Here is a 21043-nt window from a genome sequence, read left to right as displayed (position 1 = left end):
GAACTACAAAATAATTCCCTCATGTCAGCAGTGGAAGAATAAAGGCAGCCAATCAAAATTGAGGTGAGGAAGCCATGTTCCAGAAGCCGAACAAAAGAGAAATAGGGAGGAAACCATTTGAATGAAGAGCAGGGAACTAAGAGACAAGAAAGCCACCAATCAGGAGCAAAGGGCTAATTCAAACCCCACTCTATATTGTCTTGTAGACAATAGGTCTTTGACAATAAACAACTAAAGATGTCGGAAGGGAAGACCTAAAAATGAGGTCACATTTAAAATTCTCTACACCATTGAAATAACGGCTAACTTTTTAACTTATGTTGTGATGAACAATGCACAACATGCCAGCCTACAGTGGCATCCATTCAGTTTAAGGGAATATTTCCAACTATTTTGTTACAGCACACACAAAGCTTCTGCATAGGTCTCCTACAGTCTAGAATCGACACAGACAGTTAAATGGATATCAGCATCAATACGGGCATAAATTAACTAATGGAAAGGCCTATAACAATACGCATGGGGATTCGGTCATAGAAGGCTCAGAGCAAGGCAATCCAACTCCAGATTCCGGTGCATAGGAAAATAAGTATGTTTTCAGAGGGCTGACTAGGATTGTCAGTAATGAATTCAAAGTAAACATGACAATTTTCACCATTCTCTTGATTTCAAGGCACCATGAAATTTAGAACATAATAATACATCTAATGTATATGGGGCATTTCAAAGTACATGTTAGAGACCTTTCTGCTCAATACTTACCTCTAAGCAATCACTGAGGAGAAGTACATTTGTGTCAGTGGGATTGATGTTGATTGTCTTCAACTCAATGAGGTTATTTAAGGAATTTCCACCTGCACAAACAAAAAGCCTTCAGTTCAATTACTATTTCTCAAGCGCAAGAACAAAAGCTATTCCTAATGAACTGTTTTCAAATTTACCTGAAACCACAACAAGAGAAGGCATGTAGCTACTGTCTGCTGGGTCCACCACCATCTTCAGTCTGTGGATGAGTACATCAGGGAAGATCTCCAACCGAATCCAGTGCTATAAAACAGTATATACAACAAGGGTATTCAGTTCTTTTCTGGGCATTACATTTCATGCATGGGATCAATGTTTCAGAGAATCCAGAAAGAGTGTAATCAGAGTATGCACATACGAGCCATAGCAAAAATGTGTCGGTAGCATGCAATATTTCTCACATATGTCCCGATTAGAAGTCGCACCAAGTAAACACAATCTGTGCTGTATTCTCAAACTTCATGACAGGAAATATGCATTGATTATACCATTACATAAAACATTAAGCCCACCAACACCGCCTCAAGAAATAGGTCTGCAACAGCTGTGATATTCCCATATAAACAAGCTACTTACCAATTAGTAACAATCTTTCTGGTGGAAACAATATTTACTGCAAAAACGTCACCTTTAAAACATTCCCAGACACCAGACTGGATCTGGAGAATTCTTTAGCAAAGCTACAATATGGGCAGGAGGTGCCATGCGACTCTCCAGATACTAAACGCTGCACTGGACGTGCATATAGGCACCATTCCTGCATACTGACGTGAAATTTAGTATCTTTCTCCTTTTGTCACCTCAGGCATTGGAGTCTGGGCCAGACTGAATGAGACAGTGGGCTGATTCTCTAACTTGGGATTTTTTTTAATGTAATAAAGAGACAACTCCACAGAACGGGGAAGTGGGAAGGTAGTGAGGAATCCGTAATTAGATTGAGTATCCACCAGAAAAAGCATACCCAAAGGTAAGCAATTTGTTCTGGTGGATACTTCTAACTGCAGGTTTTCTCATCTTTAAAATAGATACTAAATCAGCAACTCCCAAAGGTGGAGTGTCAGTGGGGAAGGCCAGTTTCCAGTTGGACCAGACTATCAAGGTAGTACCCTTTCACGAATGTTTGCCCATGTTGCAGCCTGGCAGACGTCTAGAATAGACACCCCTTATGACAAAGCTGTTGTAGCAACCCTATCCCTTTTGGAATGAGCTTGCATGGATTCAAAGGCCACTTCTTGCCCTCTGCCTAGGAGATTTTGATGAAGAGGACTATCCACTTTGACAGGGACTTCTTTTGCATCGCTCTGCCAATCTTCGCCTCAGAAAACTAAACAAAGGGTTGATCATCCAAGGAATGTTCCTTTGTGGTGTAGGTTTTAAACTTTTTGCCCTCTAAGGGTGATTGAGAATCTCTTGCGTTTTTGAGGCGGAGGGGAGGGGGTGAGGTGGGTGAAAAAGGTTGGCCAAGTGATTGATTGACCAACGTGGAAATAAGTCACATCCTTAGGTAGGAAAGCCACTCTGGTTTCAATATAAGTGTCCAGAAATAACGTGGGGTAGGGCCGCTGCACCAACACTTCACTTATGTAAGGGTGCTGAAATGATGGCAATGAGAAAGGGGGTCTTTAGAGTTGAGCTGTAAAGAACAGTTGGTATTAGCTAAAAGGTGGTGCACATGAGAAACATCAAGACCGAATTCAGGTCCAATTGTGGCTTAACGAGTGGTATGAAACAGCATCACTACTGTTGGTTGGTCTGGTAAACACCAAAAGGGCTGACAAATAACCAATCACTGTGCCCACTGCGAACCCTTGCTAGGCACCATACCAAGTGACAAAATGGACCCAAATCCAGCATGGACATACTTTGTGGATGGGTGTCTGGCTGCAAGAACAACAAGTTGGGGAAACTCAGACTCAAGCTCCTGTTTGGTCAAGGAGAGGTCCACCCGAAACAAGATCAGAGGACAAATGTTCAGTCACTGGGGCATAAGGTTGCACACTCTCTTGGCCCAGTCTGGGGAGCTGAGAATGACTTGGACCCAGTTTTTCTTGATCCGACTATTAACACAACGCAGGAGAGGTAGAAGGAGAAAGGCATACAGGAGTCTGCTTTTCCATTCTAGCTAGAATGAGACACTTGACAGTGGTGTGTAGATCTAGCCAGGAAGTACTCTCTGCAGCACCTTAGAATGGAGAAACTACTCATGGTCCAGGTGAAGCCTTCTCAGCTTGTCCACTCTGGTTGTTGGCTATCTTAGAGCCCACTGCGCCCTGCTTGTTGCCTTATCACACGGTAGTTGCACTGTCTGTGAGGAACTGCACAAGCCTACCATTGATGGATAGCAGTAAGGCTTTCAGGACCAGATTGATCACCCAAAGCTTCAGAGAGTTGATATGGAGCTTGCCCTCCATCTGACACCAGAGGCCTCTGATCTCCATCACCCCCAAAAGTAACAACTGAGCAGCAATGTGTCCATCACCACTGTGAACTGTGGGTGGGGAAGAGAGTGGCCTGATGCACATCAGGTTGGTGCCTGCCAGCTGCCACTACAAAAATACAGCATCCCCTTTGTGACAACTGAATTGAGCCTTGATGCTGCACCCACTGAGAACAGAGTCTATTGCAGGGCCTGCATGTACCACTTGGCTTTTGGGACAAGGAGGTCAAGAGGCCAAGAACCATCACCTAAAGCCAGGACCAATCCTAAAACATAGGGATCATGTCGTGAATGTTCCAGACTCAGTGCAGTTGAGGAAAGGCTTTGAATGTTAGGATTGAACAAATGAATAGGATTATCTGGCTGGGACGCAAGGAGGACTTTGGCTTCTTGATTGTGAAAGTCAAAAATGTGAGGAATTCAGTTGTTGCTCGGAGTTGGTCTATGACTGATTGTAGTTTAGGTGGATTTTTCAAAGGAGTCACCCCTAGACTGGGCCCTTGATCAGTAACAAGAGTTAAAGTGAGAGTGGGGCCTATGCTTCAACTGCAACTTCTACTCGGAGATGTAAAGTTTCAACTCTCAGCACAATTTGCGTTGCGGTGCAGGACAGCACACATGTCACTCAACCTCAGAGCTGTGGCCAAAGCCCAAAGACCACAAACATAACTTGTGAAAGTCCATGACCAATACCTGCTTTCTGAAGTCTAGGACGGTTTGAACCCGGTCGTGTTTGGTGGGGACATTGTTCCATAACACACTGTTTACAATTTGAAAACCACTGAAAAACAGATGAACTTTGGAGTGGAGCTCCGGATTTGTGTTAAAGCATTTAGAAGTAAATAAACTGATGTCAGTGTGCAGGGGTTGCACTTGTATGCATCTCCACTCTGCCACTTCCGAGGCAAGCAGTAGCAATGGTGAAGAATTTGGTGAAGAATTCTCTAGATCCAGCCCGGTATCTGGGGACATTCCAAAGGTGAGGAATACGCAGTTAGAAGTATTATTGAGAAACAAAACGTTATACACAACAGTTACTACAAACAAAGTAAACCAAAAAATCATGGAGACACCTCTGAAAATATGACCTTAGTACTGCGATTAGTGTCACTGATCTAATTTGTCTTCAATTTTCTATACAAGCCGGATGGTAGCCGCATAGATGCATTCTGGATCGGAAAATTCTCCAACAGCTCTCCTGTACCTGTACTCACAGGTGGCGCCCAGCTCCATCTCACCATCGGGTCCAAACTGGATATATCAAATCACCAGAGTCAATAGGGTCATCCCGGCATCCTGACAACCGGTTCCTCACCCATTTTTATCACGTTGAGGCGGAGCCATGGGCAACAGTAAATCAAATTTTTATACACAGTGCAGTAATCTAACTTTGGAACCTTATTTTATGTAATTACTGTGACCATTCCTCAGAACGAGTAGTTGAGCAGGATCAATGAGAAATCTGTAAGTAGAAAGAGGATTCGCAAGAGTGATACTAAAAGTAGGTAACTTGTTTTTCCGATGGATACTTAGGCCTGAAGACTCCTCACATTTTGAACAGATACCCTAACAATATGCTTCCTAGGTGAAGGGTGTGACAAAATGATCTCACCAGAAAGTCCTGGAGCATGGAACCAGCAATTGCCCATTTCTTTGCACTACCAAATTCAAACAATAATGCTTGGCGAACATGTAATCTAAAATCCATGACATTCCTGAGACAGAGCCTCACCCTGGACATTGCTGAAAAGTGAACTTTACTATGTTACAGTGAGCCCTGATAATTACTGGAGGTTCCTCGCAAGCAAGGGTCAAAGAGATCTTTATATAAAGCACAATCCACCAGGACAGAGTTCTTTTCTGGACTGCTTTAACCTTCTTGTTGCCTACGTATCAACATAAAATTCCTTGGGCCTCTCAACATAGTATGTAACCATCCTGCAAGAGCCCAGCTGAGCCGTACAGCCCCTCTTCCTTCTTTGTGGAATGGGGTGGAGGGAAAAAGCTGTCTGGGAAGAAACATGTGAACAGAGGTCAGACCCAGTGCTTGCAACTCACTGACATGTTGGCAACTAAAAACACAGTTTTAAATGTCAAGAACCGGAACTGGAAGCTATGCATAAGTTCAGATAAATCCTCATAAACAAGTTGGGAACCAGGCTAAGGTTCCGCTGAGACATAAGGAAGAAACACATGAGAGCCACAGAAATGCTAGCAATGCACATTTTTGTGTGTGGTGAGGAGATCCACCAAGGGATTGCTCCAGAGGCAACAGCTGGTCTGTAACATCTAAAGGCAGAGTTGCCATTCGTAGCTAGCAAGATCACGCCAACTCAGGCTGTTAGTTCTTGTGTTCAAGGAGACTGCCAGATGGTTAGCAACCAGCTCGATCTTGTGCTCCTTACCCCAGGCCCACAGTCTCAATGCTTCCTGGCAGAAAAGGCGAGAGCCTACTCCACTCTACTTGTCCACATTCCATATCGCCATCATGTTGACTGTCATGACCTGGAAAGACCTGGAAAGACCAACAGCGAAGGAAAGGCAGGAAGACACTCAGTGCCAGGAAAATCACCTGCAGTTTAAGTGAGTTGATATGTAATCCTTGCTCCTGCAGATACAGGACGTCTCTGATCTCTAACTCCTCTTGGTGGGTATTTGTTACCACTGTGGAGACTGCTGGTGGTGGGCAAAAGGACTTCCAACAGGAGTTGCTCTCCTCTACTGACCCCCAATTAGGATCCAATGTGATACCCCGGAGGATCTTGATACTGTTTATCCGATTGCCCTGTGTTGTAACCATTGCAGACGGAGGCACCACTGGAAAGCCTTCCTGTGCTAGCATGCATTAGTGACCAACACTATACAGGAGTGAGAAGACCCCAGCAGGCAAAGAACCTTCAGGACTGAAACCCGAGCTTCCTCTTCAAACACCAAACTCATGTCCCAAGTGAGGAGGAGGAAAAGTCCAGAAATGTCACAACCAGAACTGACATTATAAACAGGTGGTGATAAGAGGACTCCAGGTGAGACTGGGGAAGTTAAACCCATGTTGAACAGTAGGGAACCTGAGGCATTCATATGTTCCAACACCAGCTGCAGTGAGCTAGGCTTGAGCAGCTAATTATCTAGGTATGGCAATACAGAGATCCCCAACTTTCAGAGATGTGTGACAACCACTGCCAACATCTTGTTGTAGAGCATCCAGTTTGCGGTCCTCTGTTTGGGTTAAAATCAACGCTCTGCATGAACGTTGATGTTAACCCAAACTGAAGACCACAAACTGGTAGTGGATGCAGCCTACAACGGAACACAGCTACATCCTGAGTGATTTCAGGATCAATACATGAAAGTATGTGCCCTGCATGTCGAAGGACACTATCCAGTCTCCTATTTACTGTGCCACAAGCAATTAAGGGGAAGTATCTTGAACTTCTCTTTCTGGAAGAAAGATTTTAAGACACTAGGGTCCAGGATCCGACTCAAACCACTGCCCTCCTTTGGCACCAGCAAACATTGAGAGTAACACCCTTGTTGAATATACTGCTCAGGGACCAACTCCACTTCTCCTTTCAGCAGTAGGGCCACCAACTACTGATGGAGAGTGCAGATATGTTTGTGTGACAGAGAAGAGAGAACTTGGGGAGTGTTTGGGGCGGGTGGGGGAAGAGAGACTGCTTGGAGGGAAAGGCATAATGACTTTCTATAAACTTGTAGGACCAATGTTCTAGGGTGATGGCCTCCCCATGATGCAATACGTTTGCTCTGACAGTCCGCTTGTAATCATTTAAGCACAAAATCATACAGCTTCCCAGGTGGTGCCGGGGATGAAGGAGGAGGATGAAGAGATCTGTTGGTCTTACCTAGCCTGGGATCTGCCGCTGCTTCTGCATTGTTGTAGAAACTGGTTTGGCTGCTAGACCAGATGGGAGAGTTGGCATTAGTAATAGCAGATAACTTTCAAATAACCGTAAAACCTGGGGATGCCAGTGCTAATGAATGAAGAGTAGCCCGACCCCACTTAGACTCTCTTGAGGTCCAAGTCTGCTTTTTCTCCAGAGGCATGAAAACTCAAAGGGCATGTCCATTCAAATTGCTTGGATATCCCCCAAGAAGCACATCGAGCGCAGCCAGATTTGTGTCCCGAACGTGAAGAAGGATGGCATTGCCCTGGCAACCAAATCCAGTTTCTGGACCTGTTCTGAGAATATGCTTCACAGCTTCCTGCCCATTTTGGACTATCTCTATGAAACTATCTTTCAGGTATTCTGGGAGGCAATCTTCCACAGCGCATTGATGTACCTGGTTAGCAGGCAAATGGCGTTCATGTTCGGAACCCCAGACTCCCTGAGGAAAATACTTTCTCCTACCCTGGATCTGAGCTTTCCTCCAGCATACCAAGTGTTTCTGACTCTGACCTGGTGCAGTTTGTTTCCTTCAAACAGGCCATGCTGGTATTCTTCTATGCCACCTTAGTTCCCTCTGGCACCCCTTCTGGCCTTGTGTAACTAGTTGGATCACTTTCTGGGATACCACCAGTGGGTCCTTCCCCAGTGCCAGTTGATCCCTGATGTCTTCTAAAGGCACTCTTCCAGTCCTGGCCTACAAGGAGGCTTCCAGTAGCTCCTCCACTAGTGCCAATTCCAGCACCGATACTGGTTTCGAGGCTTATACCTCAAACAAGGCCAAACTAATGCAATTGAATATTCAGGCTTAGAGTTTTGGAGGCGGCCCAGTACAGGAATGAGTTACAGTCCAGACCCTTGCCCAGAGATACATACTGGCAAAAGATTGACATCATTTTCGGAATGAACTCTTATCACATTCAGATGCCACAGGTAATGCCACGTAATTATGATGACAGCAGTGAGGAAGACCGTTTCCTGCGTCTGCCAAAGGAAACACGGCTGACTGTTTGCCCCTTTTAAATCCGAATGTCCTGACACATCTCTAAAGTGGAACTGAAATGCCCCTTGGGACTGTCTTGTACAGACATAGCATCCTTCACAGCAGGCCTTGAAACTACCACTACCGGTGAATGAAAACAAAGCAGACTTCCTGATGGAGATCCTTGAACCTGCCATTGTAGTCTTCGAGCCCTTCATCCTGTTTAACAAAGCACTAATGGAGCCAGAAAAGAAAACCTGTGTTAAACTTATATCCGTTCCGGCAGTGACCCAACAGATGACACGCTGCTGTTGGCCAGCACCTGAGGATTCGGACTTCTTAGATTCCCATCCGTCTCCAGGAAGGCTGGTGGTGCAAGTATCATTCTGTGCGAAAGAGAACCTAGGTTCCTTCCCCACCTCACCTCATGTTTTGGAGTGTAAGAAACTGGAGGCAGTGATGAAGAATGCACCAGTCTTCAGAACAAGAATCACGTTCAGTTCTTCAGCCTAAGTGATGTTGACTAACTCCAGTTCAGAGGAAGCCTTGGTCATTCATTGATGAGAGCATCAAGGAGACCAACCCTCAGGAATGGAAACAGCACCTGGGTGCTTAGTCATCTTACCTGTACCTCTTCTAGTGTATCTTCTTTTTTCCTGACAACTTGGAGGAGGGTGACAATCTCAATTTAGACCTTGACCTGGAGAATAAATGACGCAGAGTCAGGCGCTCATTGTGTGAATCATGGACAACTTCACCTACAAATGCTTCATGGCTTTGGTGTGCATGAGGTCACACTGGTGACACACTTTGGAGTAAATCTTGTCGCCCAAGAACCACACGTAGACTTGACGAAGGTCCAAATTTGTCCACTGAAGGAGCAAAAGGGCTTCACCTCCGACATCTTAAGTGATGACATCCTGCATAGCACTGCACTCTATATAATTTTTTGAATTAAATTATTCCACAGAGAGCTGCTTTGGATCTGCATCAAAGGGCATGGAAAAAAAAGAGAATGGACGTCATTGCCACGGGATGACTGGTGATGTAGTGTGCCGGGTGGCACTCAACGCCGAGACAGAGTTAAGCACTACCGCTGTAGGACAGCTACTGCAAAATGTCCAGACATAGTTTGGCAGCTGGAGATATTCATAACGGAGGAAAATGCAGATAGAAGTATCCATAAGAAACATACATTACATTTTACGGGGTTATCAAAATGTTGTGATATCATTCAAGGAAGATTTGTGAGTATTACAGTTAAACGGTTACACAAAGCAGCTCACTGTTGGTACTAGGTTACCTTTGATTCACAATAAATGGAGAAATGTTTCTACTAAATTTTTCCTATCTGTGTATCTGATGTTACATTTCAAATTAACTAAGGACAAACCTTTCAAGTTTGTCACATTATTAGCCGTACAAAGACGATACCCAACCTCAAAACAGAATAATTCAACAAATAAAGCAAGCTGTCTGAGCAGCACCCCTATTTTGAGACTTTCAAAGAATCTTCTTTAACTCAGAGCTGAAATTCAACGCCTAGCTTTCTAAGAGTACATTTCTCAAGTACTTAAATGTATTGACTGTGTTCTCCAGTCTAGCACTGCACCTTAAGTTGATAAAAGGTCGCCTATCGAGGAAACTTGATAAACCAAAGCAGTTGATTTAAAAATCTATGTAAATATATATCTGATAGAGACATCTAGCCGCAGACTCCTTAACTGAGAATATCCCCAGGCGTCAGACTGGATCTGGAAAACTTTCTGCAGCAGCACCTCTGCGCGCCGGGGGAGGTACCGCAAAGCCCCGCCCTGACATCGTCCACGTATGTGACGTCAGCGGAGCCACATATGCCCACCACCTGGCGAGCTGACGTTAGTTTTCTTCTTTTCCGCGTCCCAACGCGGATCCTGTAAAACCAGCGGTTCCTTGGACTGTTTTTTGGGCCTTCTCGTCGTCTTCAGCATCACGGAACTGTGTGCGATGCCTTTGAGCTTTAAAGCATGTGATACCTGTGCATGCCATATGTCTGTCACGGACCTGCATGCCATATGTATGTGGTGCCTGGGAGTGCACCACGACTAAAGAGTGAGACGCCTGTCAACACATGAAACCAAAGTCCTAGAGGGAGTGTCTTATGAAATTACTGGCTGCACGGCTGTCCGGCCCAGCACCTTCATGCCGCCGTTCTCCCTCTCAGGATCGGCGCACGTTCCAGAGGTTGTTCCTGCAGACATCGTTCAGAGGCGGGTAAGCACAAACCAAAATCACGGAGGTCTTCCTCTCATACATTTGACGCTGGGGCCCATTCCTTTCGCTCCTAGCCAGGCACGGGCGCCCGGCAGTCGTCTCCTCCATATCCTCCCTTTCTGGGAGCTGGGGTGATGCGTGCCCAAATGGAGGCTTATTGAAAAGCACACCACTCTTTCTTTGGGTCACCCCCTCTCCCTGGTGCGCCTTTGGGTCCTATAGAGGTGAAAGGCACACATGTCGGGTTCTCGCCGGCGGATTGGTCCTCGGCGCCGGTGCATGCATTGACTCCAGTTCCAGAGTCGATATGACGCCGACAGGACACGGCCCAGAGGGCCATCCCAGTCGCTCATCCAGTCACCGCATTGCCCTGCGTGGCTTCCTGCTCCGACTGGGAGTAGCCCTGCTGGCGCCGTAATTCTGGAGCGATCTCACTCTTTAAAAAAATTGTGGAGGAGGAGCCTAGCTCGCGACCGGGATGGCCGCGCTTTAGCTCGGCTCCGTTCGCCCGCCTGTGTTTTTCACATTTATCCTGCATTTATCCTGCCCCGGGAAGCCCTCTTTGCTGTGTGGTACTACTACGGCGCACTGCAGGCACTTACCACTTGTTCCGGTTGTCCTGGCTGCTGTGGATCCGGTGCAGTGCCCCTGCTCATTCCGGGGACTCGAGAACGGACTGGCCTGGTTCTTCTTCCCGGCTCCTGGGCCGGATGCAGCCCGCGGGCTTGCCCTTCGGGGCGCGCTGGAGGTGATCGGAGGGCCGCTGTTCGTGTGAGCCGGAGGTTCCTGGCTGAGAGACTCCTGTGTGGCGGCGGCCTTGGATGGTGGCGCTGCCTTTCATTGTAGGGGTTCCTCGTATGTCCGGCTTGCTCCCCCTTTGTTCCCCGGTCCGGCCATTTTGTTTTTACCGCCCGGACTCCGAGAACGGGACCGGCGACATTGGGGGGCCGGCGAATCCCCGTCTTCTGGTGGCCCCCCTTCCTGTCCGGGGTGTTCTACTGCCTGTCGGCGGGACTTCATTTGCTTGACTGCCGCCCCGGCGGAGGCTGTTGGCCGCGCGGCCTGTTTGGGCTCTCAAGATGGCGGCCGACCCCGTTTGCCCGGGCCGGGCCTGGACGAGCGCTGGGGGCCCGCCGCAAGGCCCGGGTGTCGGATACTGTAAAGGTTTTCCTGCACTTAAGGGGATCTTAAACATCCTGCTCTCCTGGCGGCTCTCGGTGGCCACGCCTCTCATGGCTTTGGAGATGATTCCTCACTGCGGGCCTCCCGGGCCCCCACGGCCGGATGAGGCATTGATGTCGCGGGGTGTGGCTGGAATTCTCCTGTCGGACTCGGCCCCGGCTGCAGCCCCGGAGGTGCGCAACCTGATGGCACCTTCTCCTTCTGTGCTGCCTCCTCTGCCCCGGGCCCGGGAGCTGGATCTTGTCTTGCCGGACCTCCATGATTCTCCTGGTCCCTCTCAATCATCACTGCCCGGTGATGTCTCCTGTGCCGGCCCGGATGGGTTGGTTTCTTTGGATATATCCTCGGAACTGTGCCTGCATCGTTTGCTACATTCTGAGACTTTCCTGGATCTTCCGTGCTTTTCCTCCTGTGAATTTTTTGGACTGCCATTGGACTTTCCTGCTGTCTGCCTTCTGTTCTTTGTGGCGGGGTCCTCGTCGGATCGGACCTTTTCTGCTTTGGATAAAAAGGGACAGGGCTGATAAACACTGACTTTTATATGCGGTAGTTCATGAATGGTTGGATGATCTTTGTGTCCTGATATGGTTCTGTGTAATTGGTTTGTGCTCCTGGGCTTTGGCCTGATACTCTTTGGCTTCCCGAGGACTTGGACCTTTAACCCAGGCGGGTGGATGGGTGCGTTTACTCCTGTCTCCGGCCCTCCCCCGTGTGTGTGTATGTATGTCTCTTATCCCTTCCTTCTTCCCTTCCTTCCCCCCCTTTTTTGTCTTTTAATTCCGACTTTTCTTGCTCCACTATATTTCGGGTTCTAATTAGGGCGACAGGCACGCTGCGGGGGGGTAGGCCGTAGCCTTCTGCAGGGGTGCAGGGTGGGCTTAGGGGAGGGTGGGGGGGGTCTGTTTGTGTCGGGGGGTCTTTTTCCCCCCTTAATTTCCCTTTTTGTTCTATGGCTCTTGTGTATTCACTTTTTCGGGACTCTGTCACCTCGTATCTCCCCCGGGGGTTTTCTGTTTTTCTTCCGGTGTGTGACTGATTGTGGCTCGCTGCTTCTTTTGGTATCATGTTTCTGTTACATCGCATGCCGGTTTTATTGTCCTGTTTTTCCCCCTGGGGGTGCATGATTTGGCGGGAGTCCCTTTTGTCGTTCTTTTCTCCCTCTTCCCCTTCCTCCTTTATGGAGGTCCCTTTCTTCCGTTGGGGTGCATATTGTATTGCTTTTGTGATGGGGCTTTTTGACCTCGTCTTCTCTGTTCGGGTAGGGGCGGTGGTGAGTGGGCGCGGTTGACTGAAGCCACTGTCGCTACTTGATGGTCTGATTCTGTTTATGTCCTTTGCTAGATTTGATTATATGGCTTCATTTTCTTACGCTGTGTTTATAAAATGGCGGCTTGCCGCGGTCCCTCCCTTGTGGTCTCATATACGGCCCGTTATTCCTTTGTTCCCCAACCCGTATTAGAAAATTAACCTTTATTATCCTGTTCTTGCTGAACGCTCGATGCCTTTTATTGCTTCACCTGTGCTCCTGATGTCATATCCTGTGCAGATCTTCTTCTCATGTGCTGCGTTTTTTTTTTTGCCCATTCTGTTGTGGCCAGCCCGTGGGGTTGTAGGCCCGTATTTGTGAGCTTTCATTGTTCAATAAAGGTTTTAAAAAAAAAAAAAAAAATTTGTGTATATTTTAACCTGTGGCATTTTTAAACTGTTCTGAAATCGGGGGCAATTCTTTACATACCCGCTTCTCTGTTCTTCACTTGGGACCGACCCCGGTCCGCCGCGGCTGCTGTGCCGTTTCTGCGGAGGGCGGTTGCCACCATTTTCCACACTATCCCTACTTCCGGCAGGACGCGGTCTAGTCGTCCACCGGAAGGAAGGTACTTAGCCTCACATGCACCGGACACGCCGAAGCGACGGGCGCAGACCAGGGGCCAGACCCCCTGTTCGGGCATTGAGGTATGCAACTGAGATTTTATGGGCACTTAAGCCAGAGAGCTGTGGGCTTGAGGATAGTGTCCGCGCAAAACTGCAAGCGGAATCCCTGTTGGTGGACAGCCACTTGAAGGGTGAGGGTAAGAGGGCCCAGAGGACCACAGGACAGCCCGAGCCCCCATAGGAAACGGCCTGAAGGTAGGGGTTCTTAATAAGCGCTCCTTACAGAAGCACCACCTGGAAGTGTTCTCCCTTTTACAAGAGGGCACCATTGATGTCTTGACACTTAGGGAGACGTGGCTGGGGGACAACCCTACCCCTGACATGGTGGCAGCTCTGCCTGCTGACTACGACGCGGTCTGGTATAATAGACCAGGAGATTGCAGGGGAGGGGGAGTTGCGGTTCTGTTTAAAAAGTGCCTCACTGTTACTAAATTACTGATGGATAACTGTGACAGTGCTGACATCCTGGCAATAAAAATCTTCCTGGAGTCATCCTGTTTTATACTGTTAGTAGCATATCGTCCCCCTAGACCCACACCCGACTTTATTGAGAGTTTTCTGGAACTCTTGTCCGATCTATGCTCCAGGTATAAACACCTCCTGGTGGTAGGGGATTTTAACTACCACTGGGACAGGTTGCACAGAGAACCTGCGGAATCTGTATTTGAGTCAAATATGAGCTCTATGGAAATGGTGCAATTAGTAAACGGACCTACCCATATTAAAGGGCACACATTAGATCTAATTTGGTCCTCCAAACCATTGGCACAGATAACTGATATCAGTCCTTGTGCCTGGTCGGACCATTCGCTGGTGATATACTGGGTCCCCATGGACAGCCCACTCTTGCGGCCACCACCTTTGTGGAGGAAATTTAGGTTATGGAAGAACGTCGAGGCAGATTCCTTAATCGTCTTACTCCACTCTATCCCCGTTCCTGAGTTTAGTGAGGATAACCTGGATCACAAATGCGCAGCCCTGTTGTCCCGCTTAGGTCAGGCCTTTGATGTCTTGGCGCCTGAACGGAAAGAAAGGGTTAGAGATAAAGGGAAAGGAGCCCCTTGGTACGATGAGTCTTTAAGGGAAAAAAAACAAATCCTTTGCCAAGCCGAGAGGAGGTGGAGAATTAGGTATGATCCACTAGACCTAATAACCTATAAAAGTCTCCTTGGCACATATAAATCAGCGATCCTAGGTAAGAAGGCTGCCTTCTATGAAGCCAGGATTAGCTCAGCGGGAAACAAACAAAAGGAAATATTCGCAATACTGAAGGAACTGAGCCAAAAAGGGGACAAAAACATTATGGGAGGCTTGCTGACCTGCGATAACTTCCAGGAGTTTTTCCTTCAAAAGGTCCGGGATATTCTCTCAGAAATCATCGCAAATCCCGTAGACCCCAGCCTCCTGGATCAGCACGCATCTCCATGCCAGAGAAGCCAGTTGGATAGCTTTCCAAAACTTGACCAGACAACTCTAACCATAGTGGCCAAACAGACTAAGTCAGGCTCGCGAATGGACCCCTGCCCGCCGAGCCTCTTTCAAGTGGCCCTTTTGGGAGTGGAAAAGCAGGCCCTGGAACTACTTAACGAGTCTCTAGTTCTAAGCTATCTACCAGCTATGTTGAAGGAAGCAAGGGTCATTCCTCTTTTAAAAAAGCCAGGGGCAGATGCGTCAGCCTTAAAAAACTATAGACCCATCTCACAGCTCCCTTTCTTGGCTAAAATACTGGAACAGCATGTCCTGAAATCCCTTGCAAAATATCTAGTTGATCATCATCTGCTCCACTCTAGACAAGCGGGTTTCAGGGCACATCATAGCACTGAGCTGGTGATGGTGTCGGTCCTGGACGAACTTAAGAGTCCGAGCCGATAATAAACATCCGAGTGCTCTGATTCTATTAGACCTGTCAGCAGCAATCGACACGGTCAGCTATGACATCTTGCTGTGCCGGTTGTCGAATCTGGGCATAAAGGGACAAGCACTTCAGTGGCTTAGATCCTTTTTGAACAACCGTACCCAAAGAGTTCAAATGGGTGACAAGACGTCGACTTTGGGCTCCCTGACCTGTGGAGTCCCCCAGGGCTCTGCTTTGTCTCCACTCCTATTTAACATCTACCTGCAGCCCTTGGTGGAGGCGCTCACAGGCAGGGACTGTCAGGTCTTTAACTATGCTGATGACACCCAACTCCTGGTCCGTCTTGAGCATACCAGCCAGGTACAAGAATCAGTGAGAAATCTCCTTAGGTTCACTGTCAACTGGATGACAGCAAACTCGTTAAAAATCAACCCGGACAAAACCGAGGAGCTTATTGTTCCAGCCCAAAATAGCCCCTGGTGTGAACTGTTCTGGCCCTCGGAACTAGGTATAGCACCAACCCCAGTACCAGTAGTAAAGAGCTTGGGCTTAAGGATCAATTCTGATGTGTCAATGTCTAGCCAGGTATCGGCAGTGGTGGGTATCTGTATGGGCCTACTTAGGCAACTTCGGAAACTCGTTCCACTCCTCTCCACTACGGCCCTACAATCAATTGTTTCAGCTACGGTCATCTCCCGGCTAGACTATGGGAATGCCCTCTACTTAGCGGCTACTGAGGAGGCTGCAGGTGGTGCAAAATGATGCAGCAAGGTTAATTTTTAACCTCCCAAGGCGTACGAGAGCCACCCCCTTGCTGCATAAACTGCACTGGCTGCCTATTGATCAGCAGGTGTGCTTTAAGAGCTTGTGTATAGCCCATAAGGCCCTATATGGAGAGGCACCCAAATATATAAAAGACAGAGTACAGAAGTATGTGCAGGGACGGGCTCTGCATTACTCAGAGACCTGTAGATTAGCCTCCTCTAGATACAACGGTAAGACCCAAGGGGGCAGAGCCTTCTCGGTCCTTCTGCCACGGATCTGGAACAATCTACCAGAGCCTCTGCTCAAGGAATCAGCCCTGTTCCCCTTTAGAAAGTTGTTAAAAACCCACCTGTTTAGAGAAACACTGACACCTGTTTAATCCTCCGTCCGGCAATCTTGCAGTGCCCTGCACACCCTCTTTAAGCGCTTAGAGACCAGTGGTAATTTGCGCTATATAAAAAAAAATCCAATAACATAACGTCGGATGCAGCGCCGTGCTCGACGCCCTGTCGACGCCCTGTCGACGTCCTTCCTCCCCCATATTGCGGTGGGACCGCCGTCGGACGCTGCCCAGGCAGAGTCCCCTCTGGAGGTCGTTGAGGTCGATTAGACTCAAGCTCGGCGCTGATCGGACGTCGATACAACTCAAACTCTGCGTCGGTGGACGTCGGCGCCTATGCCTCCTCTTTTGGAAGAGGTTGACGTTACTCTGGACTCCTCGGGCATCAATATGACTCCAACTCGGTGTCGGTCAACTCCGGTGCCAGCGCCTACGCCTCGGCTTTTGCAAGAGGTTGACGTTACTGAACTCTCTGGGTCAGAGGTTGATTTGGTACAGGTACCTAGTACCACGTGGCCTTCAGATCAGCCTTAGGCTCCTCCACTTTTACGGTCTAGTCGACGCATTAGTCTCCAACCGATCGTACCGACGGTTTATTCTAGCCTCCCAGAATGGCGACTGAGGTTAGTGCTGCCTACGCGTGGGCTATTTACAGGGTGGCAGCTATTCTTCGATTTCAGCCCCCTGTAGTTTGCCTGCCTTCTGATTCTTTACTGGATCTTCTCCACATGGAGCCTATTGAGGTGGAGCGTATGCTGCCCCTGGGGGAATCTTTAGTTGAAATCCTGCTTGGCACATGGACAAGGCCCTCCTCTGGTGACCCTGTTGATCGGGCTACTGCTCGCCGACACCGTCCGGCCCCGGATGACCCACGCTGCCTGTCCCTTCACCCTAGAGCTCAGGGTCTGGTTGTTCAGGTGGCTTTTGACTTGCAGACTTCCTCCTGTTTGCCGTTGTTACCTCCCACCAGGGAGTCTAGGTGGTTGGACACATGTGGTCACCAGTTTATTGCCTCTGCCAGTGCGGGCATGCGCACCTTTAACACGTCTTGTGTATTCACAGGCGCTTCCTTTGCCCTTTGGGACTTAGTCGAGATTCTTCTTCCAGAAGGGACACGGGCAGAAGTACATCGCCTTCTTCTTGAAGGCAGGGGAATGGCGCAATTTTCCCTTCGATCTTCCCTTGATGCAACTGACTCTGTGAACAGGGCTCTAGCTCGGTCTTTGGCTTTGCGCCGCCATGCATGGCAGCGCGTCAGTCATTTCCCAGACAATGTTCGGGATGCTCTTAGAGATCTGCCTTTCAATGGCGTGAACCTTTTTGACAGCCACGCAGATTCAGCTGTCTCCTGCCTCATGTCTCGACTACCGTAACTCTTGCGGTATGACTTCCTGCCTTATAGTATGTTTTTCTTCTACATAGGCGATGTTGCCTTGTTGGTTTGATTTTCACAAATGTCCTGGGTTCTTTGCATGAGTACCTGGATAGTATAGGCGGTTGTTCCGCCATCTCAGTATTTGTTTAGTACAGCCGGACAGCTGGTTTTGTCTTCCTTTCAGTCCTCTGAATGTGTGCTTTGCCAAGAGGACTCCCCTTGCGGGGTTGAGACTTACCCTATGTCGGGTAGTTGCTGGCTATTGGGTAGCTGCCTTAGGTTTGGTACGCTCCTATGGTGTCTTCCTCACGGACATCCTTCTGTGGGTCAGGCTGTGCTCTTTTTCTGCTGTTTTGCGATCCTAATGTTAGCATCACTCTAGTGCATTTTCGGTTCCAGTTGGCTCCAGTTGTCTGTAGTGCTTCTAAGCCTCGGCATCGGTTCCTTACCGTGAGACCTCTGCCTTGCCTGCCTTCATGGGGGCTTTTTTCAGCGTCACAGTGATCCTCTTGTCCATGATAGCTGCTCTTCTTTTGCCAGCCACTGTGCCTGTGGCCCTTGATCAGTTCAGTTCAAGCGCAGTTCTTTCACGGCTGATTCCCTGTCATCGTTTGCGCCAGGGAAAAGCCATTGTGCTGCACGCTTATTAAAGTTGGCGCAAACTGGGAGTGCACCCTGGTAGGATTGTTATCATAGGGTGTTTGCATAGTGGCTTCTGTGGTGATGGTTCTACCCTCCCCTCTAAGGGTTGGGTTAATGGTTTCTCGTACTTCAGCCCTTACTGAGCTGGTCTTGAAGGTGGCGACTGTCATGTACGTCTCTGCTGTACATTGCCTTCTGCCCTCCTTTCCCAGGCATTTTCCCAAACAGGAGTTTTTTCCACTTTCCCTGCTGCTTCCGCACAGATGTTTTCCACACTTCTGATTTAAATTCATACCGTAACACTCTCGAGGGGAGTGTTCTCTTCAGCATACTCGCTTCTTGGGTCTCTGGACCGTTAGGTTGGTCCTGGCTGTTTCCACTATCATGTCTACCTCCATCTCCTCATCTCGCTTGCGGGGGACTGATGCTACTCCTGGGCGAGGGGCTGATGTCGCTTACGGGCCTGGACATTGTCCTGTCCAGTTCTGCTTTCACATGACTGTTGGTACTTTTCGCGTACCCTAATCTTTTATTGTGTTATGCTTCATTTTTTAGAGCATTTCTTCTTACTCTATATCTGCTGTGCTCTTACACAGCAAGCTAGTTAAGGAAACGTTCCTTCTTCGATGCCCCGCCTGCTCTTATTACGAGCTCATCTATGGGTGTCCAGCTTGCCTTGTGCCCCTCTTTCCCGGTTACATTCTTGCTATTGCGTCTCACGCATCTGGGCTGCTCATGCTACCCTAAAGGAGGGTCTTTGCTATACATCGTGTGGTTCCAGCACCTGCACAGTATGCTTATGTATCTTCCAGTCTTTCACTTGACTATCGTTCTTACTGTACCCTTGTTTTGGGTGCTTCTGCTGGTTGCCATCAGCCCTTTCACATGTCGTGTGACAGACCAACTATGTACTGCCGTGTTTTCAGTTTCTACTACTACCGGGCACTTTCTAGTCATGGATTGGCATCCTGCCAATGCTGCGCCACGTATTTTAGCTGATGCAGGTTTTAACAGTGCTTTTTCCACTGTTGTGCATACTGGACCGGTATGCGCGGACTCTGTCATACCAGTTGCCATCTCTCTGGGTTTTACTTACGCTCAGCACGCCGGTTCCTGCGGATCCATCGGACCCTAGGTTCAGTTCCACTTCTTTGCAAAGTCATGAACTTTCCTTTTCACACCGACATATCTAGTATATGTTTTCTTTCTCTCACCCGGTATACATACGGGGTTTTCATGCTGTTCTTAGACGGCTTGTGGTGCCTTTGCCTCCCCATGTTTTCCGCTCTTTTCTGAGCTTCGTGGTTTGGTGTGGCTGCGCTGGCTTATGGTCCCAACCATGTTTCGTCACCTTGTTGATGTCTACATACCCTCGGGAACTTGATGGGGTTCAGTCACAGACCTGCCTCCTCTATGGGTATGGCTTTGGTATCTATTCTAAGTTAAGGAATCTGCTGCTAGATGTCTATCAGATGAATGAGTTACTTACCTTTGGTAACAATATATCTGGTAAAAACTTAGTCTAGCCACAGATTCCTTAACGCCTGCCAGTCCTCCCCGTTCTGAGAGGACCTTTCAGGTTGGGCTTACTACAGTCGCCTCCCTCTGGGTGGCTTGACACTTCTGAGGGTTACATTTTAACTTCACTCCGGCACAGAATGGTTCATTCTGTTTTCTTTGCTCTACTCCGTCCATTCTCCCGATTGGGCGGTATGCTCATATGTCATGTGTCCTTTCCAAACCCATGCCTGGATTGTACAGGGTGGGATCTATTCACGTTTTTTCCCACCCCCACTCTCCCCTTCTCCATCACCTTGGGCTCTTTTATCACCCCTGTGACCCATTGGTTCAAGACTCTTGGCTCTGCCACATTCTATAGGTATCTTATCTGGGTTATGACGTCTCACTCCGGAGACATCTTGTGGTGAATTGCCCTTGCTCCTATGTTCCGGACTTGTTGTCCTTCACAGTTATACATTATGGTTGTTGTGGACTTTCCGTCGTCTGGCATGCTGTTTTTCACATCTTCATCTACCTCCAAAGGTGGTTTCGCCTTCGCTTTTGTGGGGTTGTTTCTCAGAGCAATGCTCTGCTCTTTCCTTTTACTAGTTTTCAAGATACAGTGCCTGGCACTGTCCTTTATGGTTCTCTTTTTCACTATTCCAATTCTTTTCCTTTTTCATCATTTTCGCACACTGCTCCCATATTCTCACACTCTGACGACAGCACACCGGGGGGGAGGGGGGCATATGTGGCTTTGCTGACATCAAGTCCGTGGGTGACATCAGGTCGGGGCCGTGCGGCGCCGTCCCCGGCGCGCAGACGTGCTCCTGCGGAAAGTTTTCTGGATCCAGTCGGACTCGTTTGGGATATTCTAAGTTAAGGAATCTGCGGCTAGATTGTGTGTCTGCCAGATACATTGTTACCGAAGGTAAGTGACTTGTTCATTTCACAGAAGTATGCATTTACAAAACATCAAAAAAGCATGGGCCCAGGTCCTTACATTGTACTGATGTTCTATCATGTTTGATAATGTATATGTATATAACATATTGAACTTGATTCCTCTGTACT

At 48.3% G+C, this 21043-nt stretch overlaps 1 protein-coding gene across 1 annotated transcript in view; it reads right to left on the bottom strand.

Annotated features, from left to right (window-relative positions):
* Positions 1 to 21043, bottom strand: part of HERC2 (HECT and RLD domain containing E3 ubiquitin protein ligase 2) — a 1611099-nt gene that overhangs the window by 852097 nt on the left and 737959 nt on the right. The window contains 2 exon segments of the mRNA XM_078658234.1: positions 763 to 854; positions 942 to 1047. Coding sequence (XP_078514360.1) covers positions 763 to 854; positions 942 to 1047 — 198 coding nt within the window.

This window comes from Lissotriton helveticus, chromosome 8, assembly GCF_964261635.1.
Source record: "Lissotriton helveticus chromosome 8, aLisHel1.1, whole genome shotgun sequence".
Taxonomy (NCBI): Eukaryota; Metazoa; Chordata; class Amphibia; order Caudata; family Salamandridae; genus Lissotriton; species Lissotriton helveticus.
Note: the sequence above shows the minus strand (reverse complement) of the source record. Positions and strands in the feature narration are given on the sequence as shown.